The sequence below is a fragment of the Clinocottus analis genome, unplaced genomic scaffold (genome assembly GCF_023055335.1).
Source record: "Clinocottus analis isolate CAN_PGR_092001 unplaced genomic scaffold, fCliAna1.0.p SCAF_13, whole genome shotgun sequence".
Lineage (NCBI taxonomy): Eukaryota > Metazoa > Chordata > Actinopteri > Perciformes > Cottidae > Clinocottus > Clinocottus analis.
The window spans coordinates 7,567,760-7,595,250 of record NW_027175854.1 but is presented as its reverse complement, the minus strand read 5'-3'; the positions used below and the strand labels follow the sequence as shown (position 1 = coordinate 7,595,250).

Sequence of the window (27,491 nt, the reverse complement as noted above, 5' to 3'; positions counted from 1 at the left end):
AGTAACGTTTACAGAGTAATGTTCCCTGCTGCATCCAGAAGCCCGGCATGCTGCAGGACAGTCATTACATCACTGTTTTTTTTTTTTTCATCAATTACGACTTGAGCCTTAACAATTAGTAATATTTGCATATTCATAGATTCTCGATTTTTCAATGTGAGGGAGAAGGACTAAAAGGTAATGAGTTTATGAAACTCAAAGGATTAATCCAAAAGTATCTTACCTTTTTATCCTATATGTCACAAAAAAACACGTCTGGACAGGAACTTTAAAATATTCAGCCAAAAAACCTACACTTAAAACATTGTTGGCTTAATATCTTTTTGTGTGCGTGTGTGTGTGTGTGTGTGTGTGTGTGTGTGTGTGTTCCAGGTTCCGCAGCCTGACAACTGCGTTCTTCAGGGATGCCATGGGGTTCCTGCTGATGTTCGATCTCACCAGCCAGCAGAGCTTCCTCAATGTCAGAAACTGGATGAGTACGTTTTCCAGCCTCATGTTTCCTTCGCGTGTTTTAGAAGTCTGCATTGTTTCAGCTAGATTTGTCTATCAAAGCATCCCTCTACGGTGCCGTGAAAAACTCCTCCAAGCTATTGGTTGTTCCCTTTGATTCAAGCTCCCCCATATACACATGTCACACACTCAGCTGTACAGACATTTAAAAAAATATATATTCTGTTTAAAATCTGCACCTCATTTGTTTGCTGTTGTTGTGATTGTATTAATTTGCAGGCCAGCTGCAGGCCAACGCTTACTGTGAGAATCCAGATATTGTGTTGGTAGGAAACAAGGCCGACCTGGCCGACCAGCGCGAGGTTCAGGAGAAACAAGCCAAGGAGCTGGCTGATAAATACGGGTAGGCTTTTTCATTTGTATTTGTATTTATTTTGTCTTCACACACAGTAATTGATATGTCAACCGCTTACACTTCATACTCTTCATGGGACAGTTCTACTTCTGACTAAGAACTGTGTCTGGCTACAGAGCTTTAACTTTCCCATGATACATAATAACCCAATTTTTGTTATTATCCATGCACACACACACACAACACACACACACACACACATTTCATTAAGGTCAACTTTAAGACGAGCAGTGAAACATGACACAGCCTGGCATGGCATGACACGTGAGCAGCACTCGCACTATCTCAACAAGTGACTTCCTGTTTGACAAGATACAAAAATAGTTTCCTGGTGTCATTCCAGGCAGCCAAGACTTAGTCTGACGTTTACTGCCAACAGAAAGCTGTCTTAAACTCTGGGGGAGATGTTCCGGGGCTAAAGGGGAAAGCGTGAACATTTAGGAGTGATGGGGAAGGCAACACATGTGATACATCAAGTTTAAAAAGATGGAGTTCTAAGATTTGTCATGCAGAATCCACCAAACTCACATTTTTTTGTTCTTTCTGTGTCAGAACATTTTGTGGAAGAACAATCCCCTCCAGCAAACCGTCCCTACAAAGCCTCCCGAGGCTCATTCACTGAGAAATATTGATTCTTGAAACGTATGCAGGCTATTTGTAAACTGAATAATCACATTAACAAACCAATGGCTGATTTGAGCAAATAATTGGGGAGAGATGATTATTAAGCTTTAACAAAACAATAAACGCCCCTCGCTGCTGTCTCGTATGGACTGAATTTCCCTCGTCCAAAATTAAACTAACCAACAAAATTAAACTAACCAAACATAATTAAACCAACCAACCATCAATAAAAAAAAACCCTCAGGGAATCATTGAGAAATGGTAAAAAAAATCCCAAAAATCTTTGAAACCAATAATTCTGTTGTTGTTGCCCACAGGATCCCGTACTTCGAGACGAGTGCAGCGACGGGGACGGAAGTGGACAAGGCGGTGCTGACGCTGTTGGACCTGGTCATGAAGAGGATGGAGCAGTGCGTCGACAAGCCGCCTGCCGAGCCAGCCAATGGGAACGGGGCCACGAAGCTTGGGGACGTGCAGCCCGATGAGAAGAAATGTGCATGCTAGACCGAGGAGGGAATGACCAGTCAGCGCTTCTGTCGTCTGTCCTTTCTACTCGCCACATCACCTTCTTCGTTTAAATTCTCCGTCATCTTTGATTGCATGTTTCTTCATCTTCCCCCGTTCACCCTTTTCTCTCTGAAAACTAATATTTTAACCATCTCGCTCCTCTTTTTCTTTCTCTTCCCTGCTGTGTTCTTCTTTCTCCATCTCCAGCTGTCTGCCAGAGGTATATGACATAGGCTTGCACCCCCTCTGGTGGATATTTGAAGGTAATACAGTCTCTGGCCTGTCTGCCTTTGAGCTCTGTGTAGGAGGAAATAAAAACAGGAGGGGACCGTTTCATCGCTGTCGGACACATAATGTGCCTTGGCAGTCTGATGAGGGGCATGAAGAGCTTACTGTCCGGCTGTGTGTCTGTAAATTAGCCTACGTTACGGTCCTCTCCTGAAACCAGAGCAAGCAGCTGTACCACCAGTATGGGTTTTTTTTGGGGTCTATTTTCACATTTTTGTTACGCTGTACCCGTCCTAGCTACATATCATGTTTTTTCAGAGTTCTGAGTAGTTTTGTTTGGCATGTCTGCTAAGAACATGCTCTACATTTGGGTTTAATTTATTGGCCAGGGTGTTATGGTGGAGGTCCTTGACACTTGAGTGAAAGCTGCTGTTCACAGCTTATTGCCTAATATCAAAACATAGAGGTACCTGTAAAACAAAGCAGAGGAGGTTAAATGGTGTCTGTGGAGTATTTTATATTTTCTAAAGTAGATTGTTCATGGCCATTCATTAGTGACTATTATGTATAGCAGTAGCATGTATTCAACATGTTTGTTTTTTTATCAACACATGATTTGCAGATGTTATGCCATTCATGATGTAGGACTAATATGGGTACAGCATGGCACATGTGAAGTGGAGAAAAAAAATCCTTTATGTACGTGTATCATTCATAGAGTGTGCCAAGACCAGGATGTGGTTCCAGACTGATCTACTGCCTTGGCTTTTAAAGCGTTATTCCACTGTGGCGGAACAGACCTTAATCTCTGTGGGGGTTCGACAGAAATCAGCTACTCTGGGAAAGCAATGTCTCCTTTATTTGCGAACACTTTCAAAAAATAATGTATTGAAATTAATAAATGTATTTTAATTTAAAGCCTAAAAATTATATATGAATATTATACAAACCGGTTATGGATGTCAACTCGAACGCATTGAATAAAAAGGTTAAATTATGAATGAGGAGTATGATTACATTAGTCAGGTGACGTCATCTCACGGCAGCTGATTTTTCAAAGTGACCCCTCATCACAAGGTGAAATATCGCTTTAAGGCCCCATACATGACCAATGTTGTAAGAATATAAAGTGACCAACTATTTATATGTATTAAATGTAAAACATAGATTATTATTTCTGTTGCCATATTGTTTGTTATATCCTTAACATTTCCCGCAAAGAGACAATAATCTCAACTGCACTCATATTTGCAATTAGTTTCTTCATCGCTTTAGTGCTCTTAAGCTCGGTTGTCTTATTAACCCCCTAAACTAAATTTATCGACAGAATATGTCTTTAACATGAACTAATTTATAAACAGGACTTTTCCTGTACAGGAAAAGTAAAAGTTTTTTGATCAGTTTTAGGGCTTAATAATTGAGGTTAGTGTGGACGAGTTTTCCGTTGTGTGTTGTTGCTTCACACTTAGTTTTTTCATTGCATAACTGACCATAAAACTGCTGCTGTGCAGAAAACCTCATGAAATCGTGGCTTTTCCCAACTAAACTCCACCGTGTTCAAGACAAAAGGTGCATGCCTTGTACCATGACGCTGTGCACATAAACATCTGTCGTTGTAACCCCTCTTGATCTAAATTTACAAATAAATCATTTAAATGTCAAAAAATAGCTGAGTCCTAGATGATCTCTTTGCTTTTTAAGTGCACCTCGACAGTATTCATTATATCAAGTAACACCTTGATCTGCCTTACTTTATGAGAACTCTTAAGCTGAGTTGAAGTGCACCAGAAACGAGGGAATTCATCTTTGTGCTTGCCACCTGCTGGCAGCTAAATCCTTATTTATTTCCTTCAGTGAGCGACGGGGAGGTTTTACAGAGCAGCTCCGGCTCACGGCTGCATAATAGTAGGATTACTGCAGGTTGGTTTTCAAATTGTACTAAAACCAGGGGCTGCCAGGTGGGCCAAAAGAAATGTTAAGTTTACTATGAGTATGGCTTATTAATAGTAAAACACTGCTGTGGTCATTTTAAAGATTATAATTGATTGATTAAATCCCTTTTTAGCACTCGCTTGATCCGGAGGAAACATCCGACGTTAGCGAATCATGGAGCGTTGGTTTCACCTCGGTGTCACCAATGTTTATTCTACCAGTGTGCCAAGTTTTAAAAAAAAAGGAAAAACATCACAAACAAGTGTTTGCTTTCAACAGATCTGGACCTCAATCTGTTGTCTGCTCAAAGGAAAAACTGCCTTCACGAATAGAAAATGTTTTGTTTTTTTGTATTTTGTGTTGACAAAGTCGCCTGCCAACAGCTGATCTCAGTGCCATGTTAAACACTGGCCGCTGTTGGGATTATAGTTTGTCAAAATATGAATTTGCTGTCTGTAAAGACAAAAGAAGATGACTCATATTGTACTATTCTCTCCCAATAGCTCCCAGGAAATACTGTATTTCTATAGTTTTGGTTTGCTGTCCTAATCTTTAGATTTGACCTTTTTGTTGAAGTCATGTACTTGTAATGTACAGGTTACATATTAACACTTACAGAAGCAACATGGTGGAATTATCTCTACATTGTCTTTAGTTTCATTTTGTTTGTTTCCTTGGATCCAACTTTCACTAATGAAGCGAGTTGTGTTGCAGTTCAGCAAGTGATGAAAGCTGCAGTAAATTATACATTTTCTTGGCCAATTTTAGTGCCGTATAACGAGCTAAGAACACAACAATAACATATTATCACCCTCCAGAGTTGTTAAACATGTTCATCCCTTTGGATAGTGTTATAGTTTAAGTGCTTCTGATTACCAATGTATTCCACTGTTCACTCTCCTTTTTTAAATACGTTTTTTTTTTCTCCGCCAACTCCTGAGAAGAATATATCTGTCTCTTTAGCTGCTAAATGTTCCAATCATGTCTTAAGCAAGATGCAAACTTTGTCTGCCTGCTGTTTGTATCTGAACGGAGCCTGCTGCTGCTGAAAAGGGGTTGTGACACTAAATGGGCCATAAAACCAAAACAAGAAGTTAAAAGAGGCTAAAAGTCTCTGTATCATGAGGCATCATTCTCACTATGAGTGGCACGTTACACAATCAGTTGCGACTATACAAATTAGATTAGTGCAGCTTTAAATGTGTCATACGTTTCTTACCAAGTGTTGACTACCAATCAAGTTTATAATTTTTACTTTTTCAGAAGTGTCCATGTTTTTGGTAAAGGTATGGTTAATCAGTTTGAATTGGGACTTAGAGAAATTACTCTTGTATAGATACAATGCAGCAAATATGATGACTTACATTATTCTTTGAGATCTACCGGAAAACTTAAAAAATGAAGCAACAATGAACTCTTAAAACTTTTTTTTTTTTTTGTGGTTTGAGTCCAAATTTCCAGTGCGCCTCACCTCTGGATGGACAATGCCTTTTATTGTGACAATCTTCCAAATCAATTTGCCAGCTTCTATCTCCACCTTTCTTCTTACGTTGCTCATCGGATTCTCCCGTATCCTGTAATGCGTTTTCCCTCCATTCATCATTCAGCTGTGCCGCTGGTATACACGACCTTCATGTTCACCGTCTTCAATCATGTTTCTCCAGAGAGCATCTCTTCCATAAGTTTTGTTTAGTTTTTTTTAAATTCACGTTGAAAGTTTACACAGTTTGAAGAGTCATGTTGTGCCTGTTAACTCTTCTGTCTGATCCTTTGTAAAGTTTATGAGCTCCTAAATATTCAATGCATTATAGATTATAGATTACAAAGCAGAGGCAAGACAGACCAGAAGTTGTGATGTTTTTGTGCTCGCTATATCAAAACTAATCAATCCAAGTACCTCTAAGAGCTTTTATTTTTGGAAATCTTCTGTGTGAATTCTCACTGATGCCTGCGGTTTATACACGTTTCTTCAGTTTTTCACTGTCTCTCGATGCCTGTGTGTATGTTTGTTGGGTTTGTTGCAACATCAGCATGTTTGACACGATAAGAATGAAAATACCTGTGATGCGTTTAATGTTTCCGATGTCTGAGCTGCAAATAAATCTTTGTGTTTGTTTTATCCTGTTGTTTTTTGACAAGAGTAGAGATATAGTGGACAATATATGTACAGTACTGTATACAGTACTGTATGTCATTATAATGAGAGAGAGAGAGAGAGAGAGAGAGAGAGCACTACTTTAAAACTATCCTGTTAATATGTATACTTTATTACTAATGAAATGAAATTGCTTGTCATAAAAAAAAAAAAAAAGAAAACTTAAACAATCCTTACAATGTGCAAAATTCAACATATTACATAAAGGTCACATAAGCAGCAGTAAAAGAGATACATTTACACTCAAAAAACCCACTGGTGACTCAAATGTGACGGCAGCCAGTGTTACCTTTTCTTTCTAAAAGTCAATACATAGATTAATGTGATTCTTATGGAGAGTTTTTCTATAACCCACTGGGCAATTATCTCACACTAATATGTGCCAAATTGTGAACCCCAACAGTTTACTGCAGCAACAAGCACCATTACAACCTTACAATCACCAGCAACTCCACACGAAAACTGATTCAAAATAAATAAATAAAAACCTCAAATGGAATATAAAACATTTGATAATGGCTCAGTAAGAATACTGTGAATATGTCATGAAAGCTAAACATGTCCTAATTCAAAAGACTGAAGCAGAAGCCTCTTGCTGTCCACCATCCTTCATAGTTATAGCAACCGCATTAAAAACAACTACAAGTTCCTAAATCCACAGTACTAACACATATGATGCATCATGTAATACATAATACAACACTGTTATCCGTCTACATCTAAAACAGTGCCATGACTTCCTACCTCTAAATGCTCCGTGTCTTAGTGAATGCTATTATTCACGTGAGATAAATAGTTTGAAAAAAAACAGTCAATGTACTTCTGCAAGTCATGTTTCACCAATCTGAAGCCAACTCTGCATTTCATTGTGTAGTATGTACTGCATCAATGATTTCATTAAGTAGCATCACAGAAACTGCAGTAGAACAATATACAGCAAGTTAATGCAGTAATTAGACAACACGTTTCCCCATTTTATATTTCTGTCGATCAATATATGAAGATACTACTAGCAATAGACATACAATTGAAAAAAAACAAACTTCCAGCTTCTCTCCAGGTCAATATTCTTTTGAATGTTCGATGTAAAACAGAACGGTCATTCAGGAAACCCACACCTCTTAGCGACCATTTCAGGCTTAGCTTTTGCTGCAACAACAACTGAAACCAATGTCTCAAAAATAATACTTTGGAAAAGAAAATCATTGGTATAGTGGGAACAGGTTGATTAATGCACACAGTGTACAGAGCCTTTGGAGTAAAGATGTTTTTTCAGCTAAATGCAACATTTTTTCTTTGTTTAATAAATTGGAACTACCACCAGGTTACACAGGTAAAGAATCCTAATCCAAATGGTTGGCACTGAAACTTCTAATTTGCAAAAGAAACATGGAAAATAAGGCTTGTCCAAGCAGCAAAATGAAAGTACGCTGAATTGGCCGCATAGCGACAGCTGGCAAGTACAGGCGTTACAGCCAACAAAAATGTGTGTTCTGTGGTGATAGATGGTGGACGTGTCACGAGAATAAAGATTCAAAACTTACTCGACAATGAATGTACAATGCCTTCAATTTTAGTACAATTGCAGATTGTAAACAGTGGAATGCCAGTGAGAATATACTGGAGGTGAAAGTCAGTGCCATAAAGCTCGTGGATGACCTTTGGTAGGCTTTTCTTTGAGTGTTCCTTCTTAGGACAGTAGACAGACAATGAACGTTCAGATGATAACTGGTAAAGAGTTCAGAAGCCAAGAAATGATACGTCTGCGGTCCCTTACCGAGGTTTGGCTTGATGAGCAGAGAGCAGACAAGCCTCTGTTAAACAGTATGTCAAAGCTTTAAAGGGTCACTCTGTCACACTGAAGACTAGATACGCATCACTCCCCACATACACATCAACAAGATTCTTAAAATTCCCTTAATACCAGAAAGAAAATTGATTGGCAGGCGTACTGGAAGGTTGCAAACTAAAATAGTTTTACAGACTTCTCAAACCATGGAAAACCAAATTGTATGTTTTTGGTTTTCCAATATCATATAGTTACAGTTTTCTCATCCTTGTGGCTTGAAACAAAAATCGGATTCTTAGTTTCTGTTCGGCCAAGTATGTAAAAGTTGTTTCAAACAGCAATGCGTAAGCAACATTTTTTTTGCCGGGAGACGATCCACAGCAGAACAGCATTCGAGGTTGTTGTCTGATGTCGAGGACTCCTAAACATCAATGGCCACCCCGTGTTTGGTGGAGATCACGTCCCTGGTCCCAGTCAAATACATGAGCACTGAACACAGGTGAGGAAGCGTCGCCGTGGTGCTGACGTACAGCCAGTAGGGGAGCGGCGCCGTGTTACCGAACGGGCACACCCACAGGCCGTGGCGCACGGCATCGCGGACGTGGTGCGTTGCCATGGAAATGAAAAGCATCCACGGCAGGGAGCACCAAGCGTCTTTGAGTCGTCCGATCCACATGAGGAAGCGGAGGGAGAGACAGAGAATGGGGATAAGAGAGGAGCAGTGAAGAGGAGGACGCTGAGGGAGAGACACAGCAGCCTGGAAGAAAAGTGGGAGAAGGAATTACCCGGAACGTTTTCAGAATCATCACGTAATGTCGTCATTCCTCAACCTACGAATTGTGCTGCAGGACTTCTGCAGAATGATGGGTCAACCTTCTCATTACTAGAGTAGGTTTTTAAAGCCACTGCCTGCTATATTTGTGCCCATCATCAAAAGGTTTTTTTTCAAGTGCCTTCTACTTTTATGGCTACATTTAAAAACAAATTACAAATATCAATTTAATACGCAAATATTGTCCCAAGTTGAAAAATAGAAAGTGCTGAAAACAGTATTAATGCTCTGTAAAACTTGTTGTCTCAACTTTGTTAATATCTTCTCTGATATGAAACAAAAGTTGTCAGTACAAGGTTAACCATAGAGAGCATGTAAAAGTGTCCAAATCTGCAAGATGGCATGACGAGGTGTGTAGACATCTTTAGAGGGAATTAGTTGAAACTATATATATATTTTTATCCACGGTCACTGAAGAAAGCCTGACCAAGACTGTAATTTACAATACACAAATGCCCTAAACTCATTCTGAAAAAACTGATGCTTATTCAGTGTTCTCTCAAAATTAATCTAAATATTGCTCCAGTAAAATTGGAACATGCAAACACTTTCGCAATATGATGAAGGGCAGGCACCTTTACTCATTACACATAACATTACGCAGCAGAGTCCATATTTATATTTTGAAGTGTTAGCACACTTTGTCATGTTTAGTACGTTTCTGTCAAATCATACCTTGAGTGACAGGGATCCCGCCATATAGAAATGGTCCAGGTCTATGATTGATGCCAGAAGACCGGCAAGCAGCACCTCATACAGATCACTCTTTTTCCTTAGTCCAATCACAACTGCCCATGACCACAGCCCCACCAAGCCATGCGTGGCGTTGTCCAAGGCAGCGCGCAGCCACAGGTGGTTTTGGATGAGAGACAGCTGCAGGGTGTGGTCCGCCACCACGCAGAACATACCAAGTCCTGCTGAAGCCAGCAGAGAGGCGGAGCTGAATGTCTGGAGGAGAGCCTGAGCTTTCTCTGTCTCCACAGCCAGGCTGAGAGGTACTGGAGCACCATCTCCCCCGAGACCCATCCCGAGTAACGGTGATGAGGAGGGGGAGGAGTCAAGCTTGGAGTAGAATCCTTGCATGTTGACAGATGGCTATGGGGGCCAATCGCCACAGAAGGTCAGCAACAGTCAGGTCGACTAGGGAAGGAAGGAAGGAATGAGGGAAGAAGAGTGGTTACTGAGGAAAAATGAACAGTGGAAAGGAAAAGTGAGGTCTGGCTTTGGGCCAATGTGTAAACATGTCACCTTACATTCCAAAAAATAAACACCTGCTGGTAAAACTTAAACTTCCCCTCATTTTAAGAAATAAATACTGATTGTTTTATTATCATTCAATAAATACACCACCCATGAGGGTTTGCTTGACTTTGCTTTTGCTGTGCATCAAAAATATAAATAAATAAAACTGAATAAAACAAAATACATACATAATGTCAAACAAATAGACAATAACTAGTACTACATAAAAACAATACATATAACAGACATTACTGTGCACATTGGGTACTACAGATTAAATGGAACTTTCCAGTGTGAGGAGGATGTTTAGGTGCATTATAAGAATGCATATGCTCGCTGGCGCTCGCTGGCGCTCGCTCTCTCTCTCTCTCTCTCTCTCTCTCTCTCTCTCTCTCTCTCTATATATATATATATATAACCACTTGAAACATAACAACGTATAGTGAGCATGAATGACTTGAAAGTGGGGCCTTAAATTTAAAAAGTATAATATTCTGAAACCACATTTCGGAAAGGGGGACATCAAGACAGCTCTCTCTGTCTCTCGTGCAAATGAGAGTAGGACACAGGCCATCTGGACAGCTGGTGTAACATCAGGCTCTTGCTTTGAACATTTTGTTTCTCAAACGTTATGCCCACGAGCGTGAATGTTTAATTAGCTAGCTACTAGCTAACGTTACTGTAGCCATTTGTGTTACCAGTTGTATTTTGTCTGCAAGGCGAACAGGGATTACATGTATGTTCGTCTGACGCTCACAAGTTAACTGTTTTAAAAGGAAGCCATGTGAGATAACCTAGTTTATCTTAACGAGCGACGAAAGCATCATTGCTGATGAAGGCTTACCGGAAGCTAGCTGGCTAGCCGCGACGTTAAAGGACGCTGCTTTGTGTAGGCGGACAGCAGCTGTCACGATTAGCTCTGCTCTAACTGCAGTGCGTTTCACAACATGACACGCTTCGCTTACAAGTAAAACATGTCATTCAATTGTTTATTGTCTAATTTGCGTGTTTTTTAAAGTCAGTTCTGACTAAATGGTCGATAAATATAACGACATCGTTACTCACCCCATTGCTCTGCGCTGGTTCCCCGACCGACAGGCTTCACGCTTCTTCTGTTGTGTTTTGTTGTTCGGTACAGTATTGATGGTCGGCGGCGCTTTGCTGCCACCTACAGGTCATGAGCGGTACAGTTACATAGCGCCAGAGAGCGTCCTTCCGAAGACATTCAATGTAACGCGTATATAATTTGTAAAAAAAAAAGAAGAAGAAGAAGAAGAAGAAGAAACAGAGTAAAACGTGAATCTATCGTCAACATGTCTTTTTGCTTCTTTAAAAAACACCTCTGTTGAAAAAAAGAAAAAAAGGGGAACAGAGTTTGTGTTTATGTGGTGAAATGTCACACCTACTTCTATCATATGTTGGCTAACAAACCGTTTCTATCGTTGTTACCACTCACACAGGGCATACACACTGTAAATAATTAAATTGTACAGTTGTGACCTTTTGCAAATTCAATCAATTCAATCAATTTGTGAAATTAAATAACTACATTTCAATAAGCCGAGTGAGAGAGAGAGAGAGAGAGAGAGAGAGAGAGAGAGAGAGAGAGAGAGAGAGAGAGAGAGAGAGAGAGGGGAGAGGGGGGGGGGGGGGGGGCTTTCGCTTCTATAGCATTAAGGGCCCTGACTGGTATTGTGGCAAGGACTTGGATCAAACATTGTTAAGACAAATAGGACCACACACATTGCCAAAGATTTATTGATGAACACTTTTACTGCCATTCATTAACTTTATTGTTAGAAATGGAGAGCGTGAGGTGAACCAACTAAGTTATTATTACACCTGTAGAAAAGTGTTGTACAAAAACACACCATCAGATCAGGTAATTTGCTTGATAAGGCTATACAACATATGTTGAAATAAACTATCAATGTGGAAATTTACTAATATAGCACTTTTTTGGTGTAATAATTTTTTGGATTGGAGCATTAATGTTTAGATTAGCTACAGCAGAGAGGCATTCGATGAAGGCATAAACCACAAGCGCTAACTTTTAGTGGCTGCAGTATCTCTGAGCACCACGAGAGGGTTGAAGTGACCACAAAATGAAAACACATGACTGGGACTTGAATGACATTGTTTGTAGCCTGGCTCTCTTCTTCTAGGTGGACAAACAATTCTTCACCATAGTTGACTCTGGATCTAACATGGGCTTGAGACTAATACAATGAGCGGCACATCATAAACCGAACCAAAAGGTTGTCTTACAAACAATACTGCTCATGGTTTTGTTAAGATAGTTGTTTTATTATATACATTTCACAGGCGGGATAATACCAATATTGAACCCTAAATGGAACAAAATATAAGCTCCCGTATTTTGAATCAGACGGTGAAGTGTTCTTATATGGGTGTGTCAGTTCAATTCTGAAATTTGGCACGCAAACAATGTACATTTTACCAGTCATGTAAAATGAAGTATCTATTAAGGATTAAATATCATCTGTTTAATCCCTTTAAGTAATAATTAGGGGCATCTAATGAGTCTGACTCTCTGAGTGACAACATGTTTGTTCTGTGGGGTTTAAGCCTGACAAGCATGTGTTGGAACAGTTAGCGTCAGGCCAGAATAAAAGAGGAGAATGGTATTTTTGGTTTGCCTTACACACTACACGTAGGTTTTCACTAACAAATGGTTACTAATGCAACGTTGCCTACTGCGGTTCTCCTCCAAACAATTCTTCTGCCCACGTCAAAGGCGTGACTGCCCATCGTGATGGCGGACTTTATTAATTTGCCAGTCACATGAGGACAGAGGAGTGATGAAATCAGAGTTTTATGCCAATCATTCAGCACCATGGAGAGAAGCAAGAGAATAAAGGCTGCGTTGCAACGTTTCAGAACCATGGACAGCGCACAGGGAAAGCGGTTGTCTCTGCTGCCTCCCTGTGGCAACATGCAGGATTTTCTAAATTATTTTTCATTTGATAATTGTACCCTTTATAAAGTGTCCAGTGTCCATATGTTCACATTCAAACAAAAGAAGTTCAGTATTGGTAAACTCACACCTCCTCATGTGTATTGCATCAAAAACATATATATATATATATATGTTTGAAGAGATTTTTCGAAAAAGCAAACGACATATCTCTGCTAAAAGCAAAACCACAAGTGTACACAACGAGACACGTGTTTTGATGTACATATATGTATATATGGCTTCAAAACCGAGTGAATTATTACCAAGAATAAGGACAAATTACAAGAAGATGAAGAAAAACATGTAGGAAAATAGTGTGATTACGAACTATAAATAAGTAGCACGAAAAGAGAGTTAAAGCACTGTGTGACACACGGACAGGAATTGTAAAACAGTGAGATAAGAAGTCTTGGAGCAAAGATAGAGAGGCAGTCAGTTGAGTGTTTAAAGAGACGAGAGTCCGGGCAGAATTGAGAAGGAAGGAGAGATCGTGTCATTCATCCAGTTATCAGTGAAAGGTCAAGCTAGTCATTAGAGCAGAGCGAGGCTGTGGGAACTGACAGGCTCTCCACACACACGCACACACACACACACACACACACACACACACACACACACACACACACACACACACACACACACCCTATGTAGAGGTTAATGGTTGCAGACAAAGGTAGCTTCGCTGAATACATTCAGCTAAATGGTTATATTATGTTATTCACTCTGACTGTTTGCTACAGAAAATAACAACAAGGGCAACATAAGACTTGTCTTCACCAGTCTTGTGTCAAAGTGGTCTCTTTACCCCTCTTGATTGCTTATTGAAAATATGAAGAGGGTTCACATTGACGCAACAAAAGAATGTATAAGCAAAGGGAAAAGGGAGAGGAAGGAAAGACTGATGAATGCAATACTCACGGCAGCAGATACACTCTTGTCTGCACGTCTGCAGGCATGCACGCACACACGCACACACACACACACACACACACACACACACACACACGCACACACACACACACACACACACACACACACACACACACACACACACAGGAGGACTCAGCTGACAGCTATTAGATGGTGTATTGATTTGTCCTCGGCCTGCACGTCGGCCTGCCAGAACTTGTCAGAATATTGAAAGGAGAGTTTGAGAGAGGGAAGAGAGACAGTGATAAAGATTAAAGAGAGAGTGAGAGCTAAAGGTCAAGAGGAGAGTTTCGACCAACCAAATCCTTCTTTGTTCTTATTTTCTTGTTTAATTTATCCATCTGAATGTGGAACTTATTTGAGAGAGAAATTTAAGGGTAAAAATACCGCCGAAAGAGTCAATGTGTTATCATCATTGAAATGAAGGCCACAGTCATAATAATGATGAATTATATTGCTACTTTAGGAAAATATCATTACATTTCCAAGAGGCATAGACATGCCCCAAGGTTTTTCAACAGTTTGGACGTAGACATGAAGACTGTAAAAAGAAGAACAAAAACCCTCCATACTGCTGTCACCTCCTTATATTTTAAGTGTGTATGGCGAACACCATTTCCTTTAGAGATGGTTTCCAGCAGGTGAAAAATCCCTTCAAGTATTTCTCTCTGTACAGACCTGAGAACGACAACAATGAGGGGAATTCGTGGAGCTGCAGAATGGGTTGTTTTCTTTGTTCGTGGGAGCAGAATGACTAAAACCTTTTCACATTCAAGTCCATATGTTTTAATTTTTTTTAGTTGCTCAGAATTTTGGTTCCAGTGATCAAGTAACTTTGATCTCTTTCCTTTTCAAATGCACTTTTGGAACAACAATGAACAAGAAATACAAACAGACGGACCAAACAGGTGTCTGTTATTAAAGTAATTTCATTCTGAGACATGCTAGAGGCATGGCTCCAAGGACGATGATGTCAGTCTGTGATTCAGTTAAGATATTCATGGCCCCCATATGACGAAACCTGCTGACTTTGATGATTTCAATTACGAAGGTCAAACAGCTGGTGGGGACCAGCTGTTTGACCTTTGTGGTCATAATTGAAATATCCATCTTACTAGATTGACATGTGATGCAGATCACTCATGTTCCCAGGAGGATGAATTGTGATTAGACTGAGCCTGTGATTTTACCTCTAACACTATAATCAGGTCAACATTTTGATGTGCCCAAAACTTGATCTATGAATACATACTCATAAAACTAATTGCATTTCCAGCCACCTGAGCTGTACTTTAGTGGTAATACGCATATGCTAGCATGCTCACACACTAAACTAGCATGAAGAGCTTTTCATTGAGAGGGAAACTAGCTTGGACACCTTCTCTTATGAAGGTACTTTAAGTCGCTCAAATTAGTGTCTTTCTCTGGTAGCATCGGTATTATAATAAAATATAGTATAATACAAAATAATGTGATTAAAGGGATTTGAGGTATAATGAAATCAATTAATCACATGGACACAAATCCCTTGAGATAACATACCATATGATGATACAGTAATAAGAATACATAAACAATGGCAGTGAAGAGAGAGAGACGCATCGTATGCAGAGAGCAGTGCATTAATACCAGTACAGCTCTTTTGAATCTGTCAATGTGCTTTTAGCATACAGACAAAGTGAGAAAAAACATTCTCTGCACGGTCACAGGTATTGGTTTGGAAAACTAGAACATTTAAAATAATAAATGTATCTGGATCACCCGGTCAGAGCAGCAAGAACAGCGTCTGTGCGTTGTCACTGTATCGGTTCCAAAGGAAGAAATGAATATGAGGCCAGTATGTCATCATTCATTGTGAAATGGTCACATTTAATGGTTGAAACCTGTCATTGTATATACATCTATAAAAAAGACCCCAGGTACAGGTTACGACATTCTACTGCTAATACATACATTATTATTATTATTATTATTAAATAATAAACTTTTTGTTCAATGTTAAAGTTACATATCATAGTTTACAAAATATGAGCAAGGAGAATTAAGCCATTATGAATGTCTGAAAGAAAAAAACTAAAATCCTATATGTGTGTTTGTATTATTTGTCCATAAGATAAAAAAATACAATAAAACACATCAATATTCCTTTGAATAACATAATATTAACTGGTGATATTGGCTATTGAAATGTAAACTGCAAAAAGACATTTTTCTTAATGTTTATAAAGGCGTCAGAATTCAAGAAGCAAACAGTTTTGTGTTATTTTATTTTACAGCACAGAGCAGAATTGAAAACCAATACAGCTCGTTTTGATGTTTCAATAACAAACGTCGAACCAAAACAAATGGGTGGGCAAAAAGAACTGTTCAGTCTCAAATCCACTTTATTTTTCATTTTTTTACAATCCAGGTCCTCTTTGCCAGTCGTTGAAAGCAGAGTGTAAAGCTAATTGTCTAAACAGCCCAGACCACCGTTTGATTCAGAGTCCGATTGAGTATTTGTGTGGTGCCTTTGATAAATGGATGGGAGGTTTACACAAATGGGAGCTGAAGGTTTCCTCAGACTCGTCCCAAGTTTTATTTGTTTGAGTTGGCAATCAATTTGGTGTTGTGTACACACCCATATAACGTTCTGAGCTTTTCAACCCACAACAAAGGCCGACACGGCTTCACTAAGCTCAGTGAATCATTTGGGAACCATTTTGTTTTTTGGAGGGTGGGGAGGGGGGCTGAGAGGGTGGGGGGTGAAGTTGAGTCTTTGGCATGATGATTTAGCTGTATGGGGACTGCTACGGTTACTATACACACACCAAGACACGCACAAATACTCTATGTATCCATGTGTGTGTTTATCTGTACGGTGCTGCAATTTCAGAAGAAAGTGAAAATTAATTCATAATCAATAATAACAAAAAGGACAATAAGGTAACAGGGATATTTTTTTAAGTCATCTGAAGAGTCGTTTTTCTTGCTCTGAAGAGGAGATTCCCGAACCAAACTGTTGTCTACCAAACAAAGTCTGCTGTGGCCAACCGAAGCCACAAGGGGGGAATATAAGACTGTTTATGCTGATATCACTGCTGCTGTTGTGGTCGTTGCTGCGCCTGTTGCTGTTGTTGTTGTTGTTGTTGTTGTTGTTGTTGTTGTTGTTGTTGTTGACGGAACCGCTTTCAAAAGCTCCTCTGAAGAATTTCTTTGTCTCCATTGATCAAAAATGCTGATTGGCATTATCATCGTCTAGTTTCATGTCTAAGTAATCTCGGTGAGTAACTGAGTGATGGACAGAAATGAGCAATGCACTGTATCTTGGTAACATGTGCAAAATAGAAAAAAGACCAGCCTCCTCCTCCTCCTTCTTCTTCTCCTCCTCCTTCTCCTCCTCCTTCTCGTCTTCCTCCTACTTCCTTCAGGAAAAAGACATTTAAATCTGGAAAGAAACAGACACAAGCACAAATTAGGCGTCTCAACAAACAATGGAATCGTCTATTTGGTTGATCTAGTTTATTGTATTGGGATTTGCTATTCATAAGTTACTAGTTGTTCTGGTTGTGTATAACCTTTCTATCAGTCGGTCATTCACTTTTTACCAAAGTAAAAGTATCAGTTTCCAATCACGGCCATCTCAAGGTAAACTGACATGCCAGATGGTTTGTTACGCAGAACCATCTGAGAAGCCGTCAATGGAAACTGTTCAGAAAAGGGCAGGAACTGTCAAAAGATAGACTTGGCAGGTGGTTGGATGAACCTTACTTCAATCAAACTCTTACCGAAGCGAGACGGGAGAAGAGCAAAAGCACTTTAAAAAAAAGAAGAAAAAAAGCCTTCCTGGTTCTTCTTCTTTCAATGAACAAATACTCGGATGGAACTGGTGCTATTGCAGCGTCTTCGCTGACCTCATCAGGTGCCGCCATTGTTGTTTCTAAACCATCTAAACCATCAACTGCTAGCACTCCTCACAGGATGCCGATCGTTTTGGACACAAACAAATTACTCAAAGCCTGACTTTCTGTGAGCACATTTAACCTTTTTAGGTCTTAAACAGTTATCTATATATTTAATCATGTAATAGTTTAGAGGGGATATGTCTCTTTGGTGGAACTAGTGGTATACTCCTCAACTACACATTGTATTTCATTGTAATGTATTTTGGTATTTTTTTAAAAATAAAGTCGTAATCTGAAAGTCGATGTCAGATAAATGCAGTGGAGCAAAACAACCAAATGGTTCCCTCCGTACTGCACTGGAGCAGAAATATAAACCAGCATTGACCTGAAGTACCGAAACAAATTGTGATCTGTCATTCATGATCTGGAGAGCTGGTGCTGTGTGTAAACAGCACAGAACAGACTCCCAGCTGCACTCGCTGTAGTGGAGTGGACGATAGGATGGCCAAGAATGTGTCTTTGCATATTCATCCAACTAAACCCGGCTGTGTTCAGTTAGAGATGCAGCCATGTTTAATGTCATTTTGTTAAAGTGTTATTACAGGGTTGCTGTGTTTTTCCTTTTTTTCCTTTTTTGTTCCACATTGGGTGGAAAAACCATTACAAGTGTGCGTTTCTGAGAACCACGACATTCCACATTTCAGCATTCATTGTTCAACATCTACATCATCGGCAGGAGACGTATTATTACGACATGATTTATAGAGTAAAACTTGTAAAATTAATGAAATGGGACAGCCTTGCATTGGATTTGACCTCAATCCCTTCAGAGGCTCTGCGGAAAAATATGAAGAAATTCATCCTGGTGGGTCATAAAACAAACTCGCCCCAATCGTTGTTGCTCTCGTTCTATTAAAAGAGCTCCTGCCATCAATAGGCATGCATCAACTTGCCAATATGTGACTGAATGACTGAATTGATGAATTCAAAGACAAGGGGTTTGTAGACTCATTACAAGAAATATGTGTGTGTTTTTGTGTGTGTGTGTGTGTGTGTGTGTGTGTGTTTGCTTACCACATGAAAAGCAGCAGCATTCCTAACAGCAAAGGGGAGAAAAATGTGAAGAGTCTGGCAGCTCTGCCCACTGGAGGTTCAGCCTTTTGTGGTGCGTTGGAGGACGGTATGGGGGAGGTCTTAGTCTCTGGAAAAACAATCAGAAAACACAATAAACCTTACTGAGCATATTTTACAGAACCTCCTCTTAATCCCTAACTCTTTTTCTTTTCCTTTTTTTCTCCTGTGGTAATACACAATCATTTGTTCCGAAGGGGCAAAATACTCAAAACGTCATATTGATGAATGGACACTGAAAAGCACTCATCATACCCGGAAGAACCAAACAGAAAGGAAAATACAGTGCAGAGTGGAATCAATTCTAATCTGCAAGCGCAGTCGATATGGGACTTGTCAAAGCAGTTATGAAGTGAACTGGACGAAGAAAAAAAAATCTCATTCACACTAAAGCCACGGGGAAACAGAGAGAGAGGACAGAGACACAGCAGAAAAGAGAACATATGGAGACAGAAATAGGAGAAAGGGAGAATGGGCTAAAATCCCCAAGGTAAAGGAGAGTAGACAGAGCAGAAGGGGTATAAAGTAAAAAAAATGGGAAGGTGCATTAATATAATGCTGATAACGGTCGTTTGAATACACACTATGAAAATATCCCCATTTAAACAACCATACAATGCTGTATATTTTTATTTTACAGGTTATCTCAAGTCCCATGTCAGTCATTTGAGTGCGCTGAGACTTCACATGAATTGAGCCTCAAAAGCAATAACCTTTATGTCATGATAAAATCTCAGAACAGTAGATCATATAATCAGTAATAATAATAGTTAAAAAGAAAATGAAAAGAAAGCCATTTCCAGCTAAATATGGTGATGTTAAAGTGTATGGGGCGGGTTCTTTAGCAGCTTGTGGCAAACATAAATATGCTGAAAATGACGATGTGCTTAAGCTGTTTTAGTGCGCTTGGATTTTACATAACTTGACAAATAAAAATATCCCAGTTTAATGTTTTATAAAACGGGTGCAGGCAGCACAGTAGATATCAACTCATGCATATTGTTTGTAGCGGAGTCTTGAACCCACAGCATTTTTGTTGCTGGAGAGAGAATTTGATGTCCCTCTTCTTCTAATTAATGACTGTTGTGTAGTTTGGAGTCAGGAAGAGGCAGCCAGGTGTGAAATAGCCAGAAAGAGGGAGAGAGAGAAGTAGGACACATTAACTATGTTCAGCAGCTCTATGCAATACTTTCCTGCCTGCAGCACAACATTTTTGCTTTGGAGTGGTGGAGGAAATACAAATTATGCAGACATAATGTGATGGCAACGAGGAGAGACAGTTATGGGGTGTACGTTGATGTAACAAGGTAGTCGGCGACAGGGAGACAAGGCAATGATGTGAGGAGGAGATGGATGATCAACAGTGGGGAAGAAAAATGGTGAAGAGAGGAAGTGAAGCAGGCAGGCAGAGAAGTGAGGGGGAGATGTGAAAAATAAAGCGATTGGAGAAGAGAAGATAATAAGCGGAAGTTGCCTAAAGGGAAAGTTGAAGTCTGAGGCTTTAGGATATTGAAATGTAAAGACGATTATAAGACAGTCAGCCTCTGTGTTCATCAATGGAAACTTCTCGACAGAGCATAGCGAAGCACGATGAGCCAATGTTTTTATTCTCCTCGTTGTTAGTTCAAAGTTCTCTCTTAATAATACACTCACCTTAGAACAGGAGAGAAGTCTCCTGGTTTCATACTACTGTCGGCTTATCTTATTCATGGCTACACAATGTTTTTGCTCTATGCCCGAGAGCCTCACTTACTGTTTCCGCTGTATGAAGAAGGAGCTGGTACGAGGCACCAATCAGAGCAAAATGGTTTGTTTTTCTGCAAAAAACAAAACTGGACTGAACAAGAAAACGGAGGCGCCGATGCCACTTTCATCTAAAATTGACCTTTGCTCCAAAAGGTTAGTTGATTTAACCGGCATTTATTTTTCAGATTTCCTACACTTCAGCTTTCGCTTGCCCTTAGCAGGGCACTCCTGCATTTTAGGATCAGTGATTGGATGTTTTGTATCCAAATGCACTTTGAGAGTTGGTTTTAAATAAAAAAAACAAACAGGTATATTATAATTAGATACTAAATGTTAGTATCTGAGTTAGATGCTGGTTCTTTTTTGTGTTCATCACAACCTTGGAAGTGCTCTAACTGTGTCCCTCGCCCAACACTGTTGATGGAAACACTGACTGATGATTGATCTCAACTTTTAGAACCCTGAATGCATGAAAGCCCACCTCCCTTCTCAATACTCTCTGTCACCTTAAAGACATAATGATGTCGTAGTAATACGTAGTGGTGTTGCGACGTGGAACCAGCATGCAGCAGAGGAGGACCTGAAAGAACTTCAGCGCTTGCTTTAACATTTAGCTGCGGTTTCTGCTTATTATAAATAGATCGAGACATGAGGGATATTAGACGAGATATCTAGTGTTGCGTGTTGGGTGCTAGACAGTGTCCAGTTTCTGTCTCGCACAGTGGGCGAGGCAGACGCTTATATCTTAGATGGTTGCGGCACTAAGAATGGCTGCAACTTTTTAAAGCCTTGACTGTATCTGCTTTTTACTTCGTGGAATGCAGTCGCTAAGCGATGGCCCAATCGCAGAGGATGGGATTTCTAAATGTTGTCTGTCTGTCGCTGGGCTATCCTTTTGGAGTGAAATTAGGCTGCTGATGCCAGGAAACAGAACAGGCGCGTAAGGGCAACTCTCCATGAGGTACGGGCGACCTGTTCCTTCTGGTGCATGAACGGGAAAAAGCAGAACAAACACAAAAAAAGGAAGAGGAGGAAGAAAGAATGTGGCAGACGTTAGACAGCAGGAAGGAAATGGAGAAAGCACAACTGTGATTTTAGACTGTGAGCGACACAATCAATTAGTCACAGGAAGTCATTTAAGTTCCTATTTGATGAAACAGCTGAGAAATATTGGTTAGTGTGTAGATGTTAACAAGCTGGTCAGCTGGAAAAAAGTTGGTCCAATTGTGGACAGGAAATAAGAGTTTTCCTTGTTTCCGTACGGATGGGAGTCTAACTAAGGTGCAATTGTTCCAATTAGAGAGTTGCAACTGAATAATTACTTGTTTGATTGTTTTTTAATGCACAAATTAAAATCAGCATTAAAAAAAGGTAAAACTAATGTTTCTTACTTCTAAACTGCATTTATTTTAAACACCTTGAGGAGAACCCCCCCCCACCACCCTTTCAAAAAAAAGAAAAAGAAAACATGGAGTACTGGGGCAAACATCAATGGGAATCGCAACCAAAACCTGGTGTTGCTTCATTGATATGAACAAAGCAGTTGCAACAGATGCAATCAGTCGTCCAGCAAGTAACATCTGTAAAGAAGGTGGCAAAAGGCTAAAAATAGAGATTGAAACGATTGGAGATTGGTGACGCTAGATAAGAGTGAGAGAGTTCAGTGATCAATAGACAGAAGAAGTAAGAGGAACAGACAGAGAAAAGACTGAAAGAGAGAATGGGAAGAAAAAGAGAGAATAGAGGGGAAAGAGAGAACAGGGCGAGGAGAGAGCGAAGGGAAGCAGAGAAGCTGCAGCTGGATTGAGAGGAGGCATGAGGAGAATCCCAATAACCTCCTGTTCTTTACTCAAGAACCAGAATAATACAGTGTGCACTGACTCAGGGTGTGTGTGGGTGTGTCTGTGTCTGTGTGTTCTCTGATGATATCAGATAAAGGTATTGTGTACTTGTGTGCTCATATGTGTGTGTTTGTGTCCTCTGGATGTTGTCAGAGAAAGGTACTGTGAACGTATGTACTTAAATGTGTGTGTGTGTGTATGTGTGTGTGTGTGTGTGTGTGTGTGTGTGTGTGTGAGGGACTGTGAGAGCATGCTGCATGTTTGTATGTGTGCTTTGTAGCATGGGTGTGTGTGTGTTTTAAGGCATGCCATAAGCACATTTAGTGTTGACTGTGATGATGTGCAGTTCTGCTCATGACCAACAGGAGTCACTGTTGGACTGTAAAACTGTTGAAAAATGTCAACGGACGGGCAGCGTGGTGATTTCAAATTGGGTTCATATTGTCAGTAAGTCACAGCTTTAGGATATTAATTATCTTTTCTACATGGCGGACATAAAAAGCAAAGTTGCACGGTTGATAAATAATGCTTGCTCAAGTGAATTTATCAATAGTTTAAAATGCAATGGTGTAGGTTTGGAGTCAGGACTTTTGGACAGTTTGGGATTCAGAAATCCTTTTCAAATCCATATTTTACACTTTGATAGAGACCTGCTTTAGAAAGATATTATACATCAATCAAATGTATTTATGAAGGGCATTTAAAAGAAACACAAAGACTGAGTCCGTTCAAAAAAAACAACTAAGTAAATCTTTAGAGCAAAAGATACACTTTGAGTGAGAGAAGCAAATTGTTGTCTGCGCAGGAGTTATGTGATGCGTATTAGTTACATTTGGTGATTATTTTTGGGCAGTAATCTATCAGTAAAAAGGCTCTCCTCGGGGGTCGAAGTGAATTCTTCGGACACTGGCTGGGAGGGTTTTATTGTCAGACATATTGCTCGGAAAGCTGTACTTGATCGATGTATGTGCTTTTTACCCTGTAAGGTTTGTACCATCAAATCCGTTGACACTTGAATAATCCAGATCTTTTTTTCACATTTTTGCCAAGGACCATTGGTTGAAGGTCTCGGCTTGTTTCAGCGATGCAGAAGTGTACTTAATGTGTGGCCAGCCCACCATGTCATCACTTAAGGGTTTGGCTGGAGGTGCAAAAGCGCACCTTGCGTGACACTAGTCAGCAAAGTGGTAACACAGACATACAAAGTATATTTTAACCACAAACAAAACGTCTTGGTTTTTAGAAAAGTTTGCATGTAAGTTCTGTTTTCAATATCATGATGAAAGTGATTGCTCATAGCATGACATGCAACTGGTGATGGTGTCAATTACCACTCCCTTCTGTACATTTGGAAAAATTTAAGCCTTCATGGAATAAGTGGACATGTTGTTCCGAGATCATCGGTGCGTTGAGAGATTTTGACTTGACTCATCCTTGATCTTTGCCACACATGGAAGGGGCGCCAACCAGCTAATTCCCTGAGATATATGTGTATACAATGAGTATGTGTGTGTGTGTGTGTGTGTGTGTGTGTGTGTGTGTGTGTGTGTGTCAAGAGACACAGATAATATAATAACCTGCAGTGAATTTAATGTTAAATGATCATTTCTCATGCATAAATAAAACAGAGAAAGCGATCTGAGGCTGTAGAACGGACGTGAGCATATTTTTCAAAGATAGCACCGTGTTTCCCTGAGGCCTGGTTCGGGCGCTCAGGTTGATGTGTGTGTCGATTTGTCTGGAGGCTGCTGGATTTTGTGACTTAAGCTGCGATAAAAGTTCAAGGCTATCAAACGCTTATGGTGTACTCAATTTAATGATAAAGAAAGTTATTAACCAAACTTAATTTCATACCTAACTGGCTTAGGGATTTACTGCATGACAGCCGTGGGCACAAAGAACAATGTTTAAAACATTATAGGAATTCTATATTATCATCATAATGATTTCCTCACCTGATGGACCACACGACAGACAAAAAACAAACCGCATGTAATATCTCTACATGCAGGCAGTCTAAGCCCGTTGGCACTCCATCTTTAACATTTTCATTCTCTCCTCCGAGTCAACTTTACAATTGCGTATTTGGGGAATTTAAAAGTGTATCATTACCTATTCACAACAAGCCATCTCAATACATTATAGGCTACTGTTTGACTTATTTGCATTTTGCCTCTTTCTCATCTTTATTCTATCCTTCTAACACAAACCATTTTAGCCACATTAGCAGTCAGCAGGGGTCCACCACTTATGTCCTGACTAAAACATCACAACAACTATTGGATGAGTTGCCATTCAATTTTGTATAGGCGTTCATGGCGCCCAGAGGATGACCCCTATCGACTTTACTGATTGCTTTTTCTCTAACGCCACCAGCATTTAAACGTTTTCACTTGTCCAGTGGAATACTAGATGGTTTGGCACTAAATTCTTGACAAACTTTTATAGTTTCAAGACTATGTATCGTCATGTTTTGTAATCTTTTGACTTTTTCCTCTCATGGAGGAATTGTCAGCATTTTGATGATCCTAACCGGTCAACATTTTCATTTATCAATGTTTAGGTTTATGACCAAATATTTTCATTCAGACTTTTAAATGTGTTTCTGATAGTGTCTTTTGATGGGACAGTGTGGATTGGATAGAGTTTTCAGAAACTAAATGTTCAGCTCAGACAGTACAGTGCCGACACTGATCATTTCCTAAAGACCACATACACATGTAGCCGACTTATGTCGCAGACTCTGAAAGCAACCGACAGGTGGGAATAGAAGGAACAGGCTGTAATCTACCGGTAGGAACGTCCACTTCGGTTGTGGAAGTAATTTGCTCTTCAATCCAGGGTGTGGCATGGACAGCAACACTCCAGTCACTCCATGTTCCAATCTCTGTGTCCTTGGCAGCCACCTGTTGAACACAAGGACAGTGTTTCGGAAATCAGAAGCATTCCTAAATACGCTTAAATACAATTTAAAGAGTCAGTAGATGCAAGAACAGGCTGTATAAACAAAAAGCATGAAGTGTAGACCAATACATATTGATATGTATTTATATATGTATATATGCATATGGGTATATATTCAGTGTGTATACATACAAATACATTTCTAGGTATATATTCATATTTTATGTTTTGATGGATCCAATTGTTTCCAATGGTGGATCGTTTTTGGGTCTTAAATGATCAGTCAGGTAAAATGACAAGACAAGAGATGTTACCTGAATGATGTATTCCTTCCCAGCATAGGCGTCGGTGATGGTGTGGGCTGTGCTGTCAGAGAGCTCCACCTAAACAGCCAAAAGAAGACCGCAGGTGGTCAGTTTGGATGAGGGACGAGCCCACTTAGGGTGTGTCCACTGAGTTGAAATAATATCTCTTTTATTTTTGTAGTCCATTGATACAGTAGTTAAGAAAACAGATTTATACATTTTCTGAAAATAAAAAATCTCAGCTCCAAAAGTCAGCCATGAGGTAACTTTGCTCAGAAAGTCATACATTCCACTCATACAAGTCTACCTTTAAATTATGTGCACAGTAAAGCAAGCCTGGCCTGAGCCGTTAATGTTTAATGACACATAGATTCAGCTGTGCAATACAGTACAGAACTTTTACTCACTGCTTATTTATTTATAAGAGACCTTTCTTTCATCATTATTCTGTGCATAGGTCAATGTTGTTGCTTTATCTTGGCAGTGTTTTACATTTCACTGCTGAGTTGATTGAACCTCGATGCCCCCGCAGCCTCCACACACACACACACACACACACACACACACACACACACACACACACACACACACACACACACACACACGCACACACGTACCGACAGTCAGACACACTTGCAAAATACCAGTGGCATAATTGACGATTATCCCAGAAAGCTCTGGCATCAATGCCACATAATTGTATAACACAATGTAATGCATGCCAACATTTGCAAGCCTTTTGTGCACACTTTAATTTGCAGAGCACAAAAGAGAATGAACAAAACGTTTGAACCATGGGAGTGTATGAGAGGATGATTTGCTGGCTCTCTAATTCACGGTTAGTTTCGTGTGTGTGCACGTGTGTGCGTGTGTTTTTGTTTGCCTTCGGACTGGATCTGAAAAGACTTGAGGAAAAATTGGGAGTAGGAGGGTGATGAATTTTCAACTCCGGAAGTTGAATTAAATGATTTAGTGACATGCCTATCGCCTTCTGCAGTCCAGTAGTGCAACAAAAGACACACACACACGCACGCACGCACAGACACACACACACACACACACACACACACACACACACACGCACACAGACAAATTAGGTAGGGCGAGAGCTTAAGTTTATCTGAAATTCTTTATTGTACTAACTTAACAAGTACTTTTTATATGGTGTCAGCCTGACAAAGTGTCGTATATTGTAAACACAAAACTCAAATTTGGTACTAAGATTTACATTTACTTAGTTTCAACAAGGCATTTTGGAAAAACAGCCATTTCTCACCGCATGGCATCTTATCTTGAAAGACTGGGCAGCAGAGTAAATCTTATTTTCTTCCAGGTCACAAACGGGTGATTGAGCGTGGTCATTTCAGTGATCTTAAATTGTTGGCGCACATCTAGTGCTATCTCTCTTCTGAACTTGTTTTTGTGGTGATGTTTGTTCTCATGTCAGCGTCAGCAACGACGAATGAGATAAGTGTACGTGATTGTAGACTTATAAAAATCCGATTCTTCTGATGGACAGTTTTAGAGACAATGTAACAGATTATCCTGATGGCACTCAATAACACACACTAAATCAGTTCATTGTGAGTCTGTGTA

The 27,491-nt window shown here is 39.9% G+C and overlaps 3 protein-coding genes across 5 annotated transcripts in view; 1 reads left to right on the top strand and 2 right to left on the bottom strand.

Annotated features, from left to right (window-relative positions):
• Positions 1–6,273, top strand: part of LOC137784204 (ras-related protein Rab-27B-like) — a 44,192-nt gene extending 37,919 nt beyond the window's left edge. For both annotated transcript variants that reach the window (XM_068574704.1, XM_068574703.1), the window contains exons 4-6: positions 373–476; positions 730–853; positions 1,807–6,273. In XM_068574704.1, coding sequence (XP_068430805.1) covers positions 373–476; positions 730–853; positions 1,807–1,993 — 415 coding nt within the window. In that variant the 3' untranslated portion in view covers positions 1,994–6,273. The remainder of the gene's footprint in view (positions 1–372; positions 477–729; positions 854–1,806) is intronic.
• Positions 6,274–6,402: 129 nt separating this feature from the next.
• On the bottom strand, positions 6,403–11,281 carry tmem267 (transmembrane protein 267). The gene is made up of 3 exons (XM_068573314.1): positions 11,240–11,281; positions 9,608–10,072; positions 6,403–8,857 (listed from the first exon to the last, which is right to left on the bottom strand). Exons 2-3 carry the CDS (start codon positions 10,013–10,015, stop codon positions 8,522–8,524), a joined length of 744 nt encoding a protein of 247 aa, XP_068429415.1. The 5' UTR covers positions 10,016–10,072; positions 11,240–11,281; the 3' UTR covers positions 6,403–8,521.
• A 4,671-nt stretch (positions 11,282–15,952) lies between these two features.
• cntfr (ciliary neurotrophic factor receptor) overlaps positions 15,953–27,491 on the bottom strand; it is a 202,019-nt gene continuing 190,480 nt past the window's right edge. For both annotated transcript variants that reach the window (XM_068573297.1, XM_068573296.1), the window contains 4 exons: positions 25,905–25,973; positions 25,478–25,592; positions 19,043–19,169; positions 15,953–17,511 (listed from right to left, as the gene is read on the bottom strand). In XM_068573297.1, coding sequence (XP_068429398.1) covers position 17,511; positions 19,043–19,169; positions 25,478–25,592; positions 25,905–25,973 — 312 coding nt within the window. In that variant the 3' untranslated portion in view covers positions 15,953–17,510. The remainder of the gene's footprint in view (positions 17,512–19,042; positions 19,170–25,477; positions 25,593–25,904; positions 25,974–27,491) is intronic.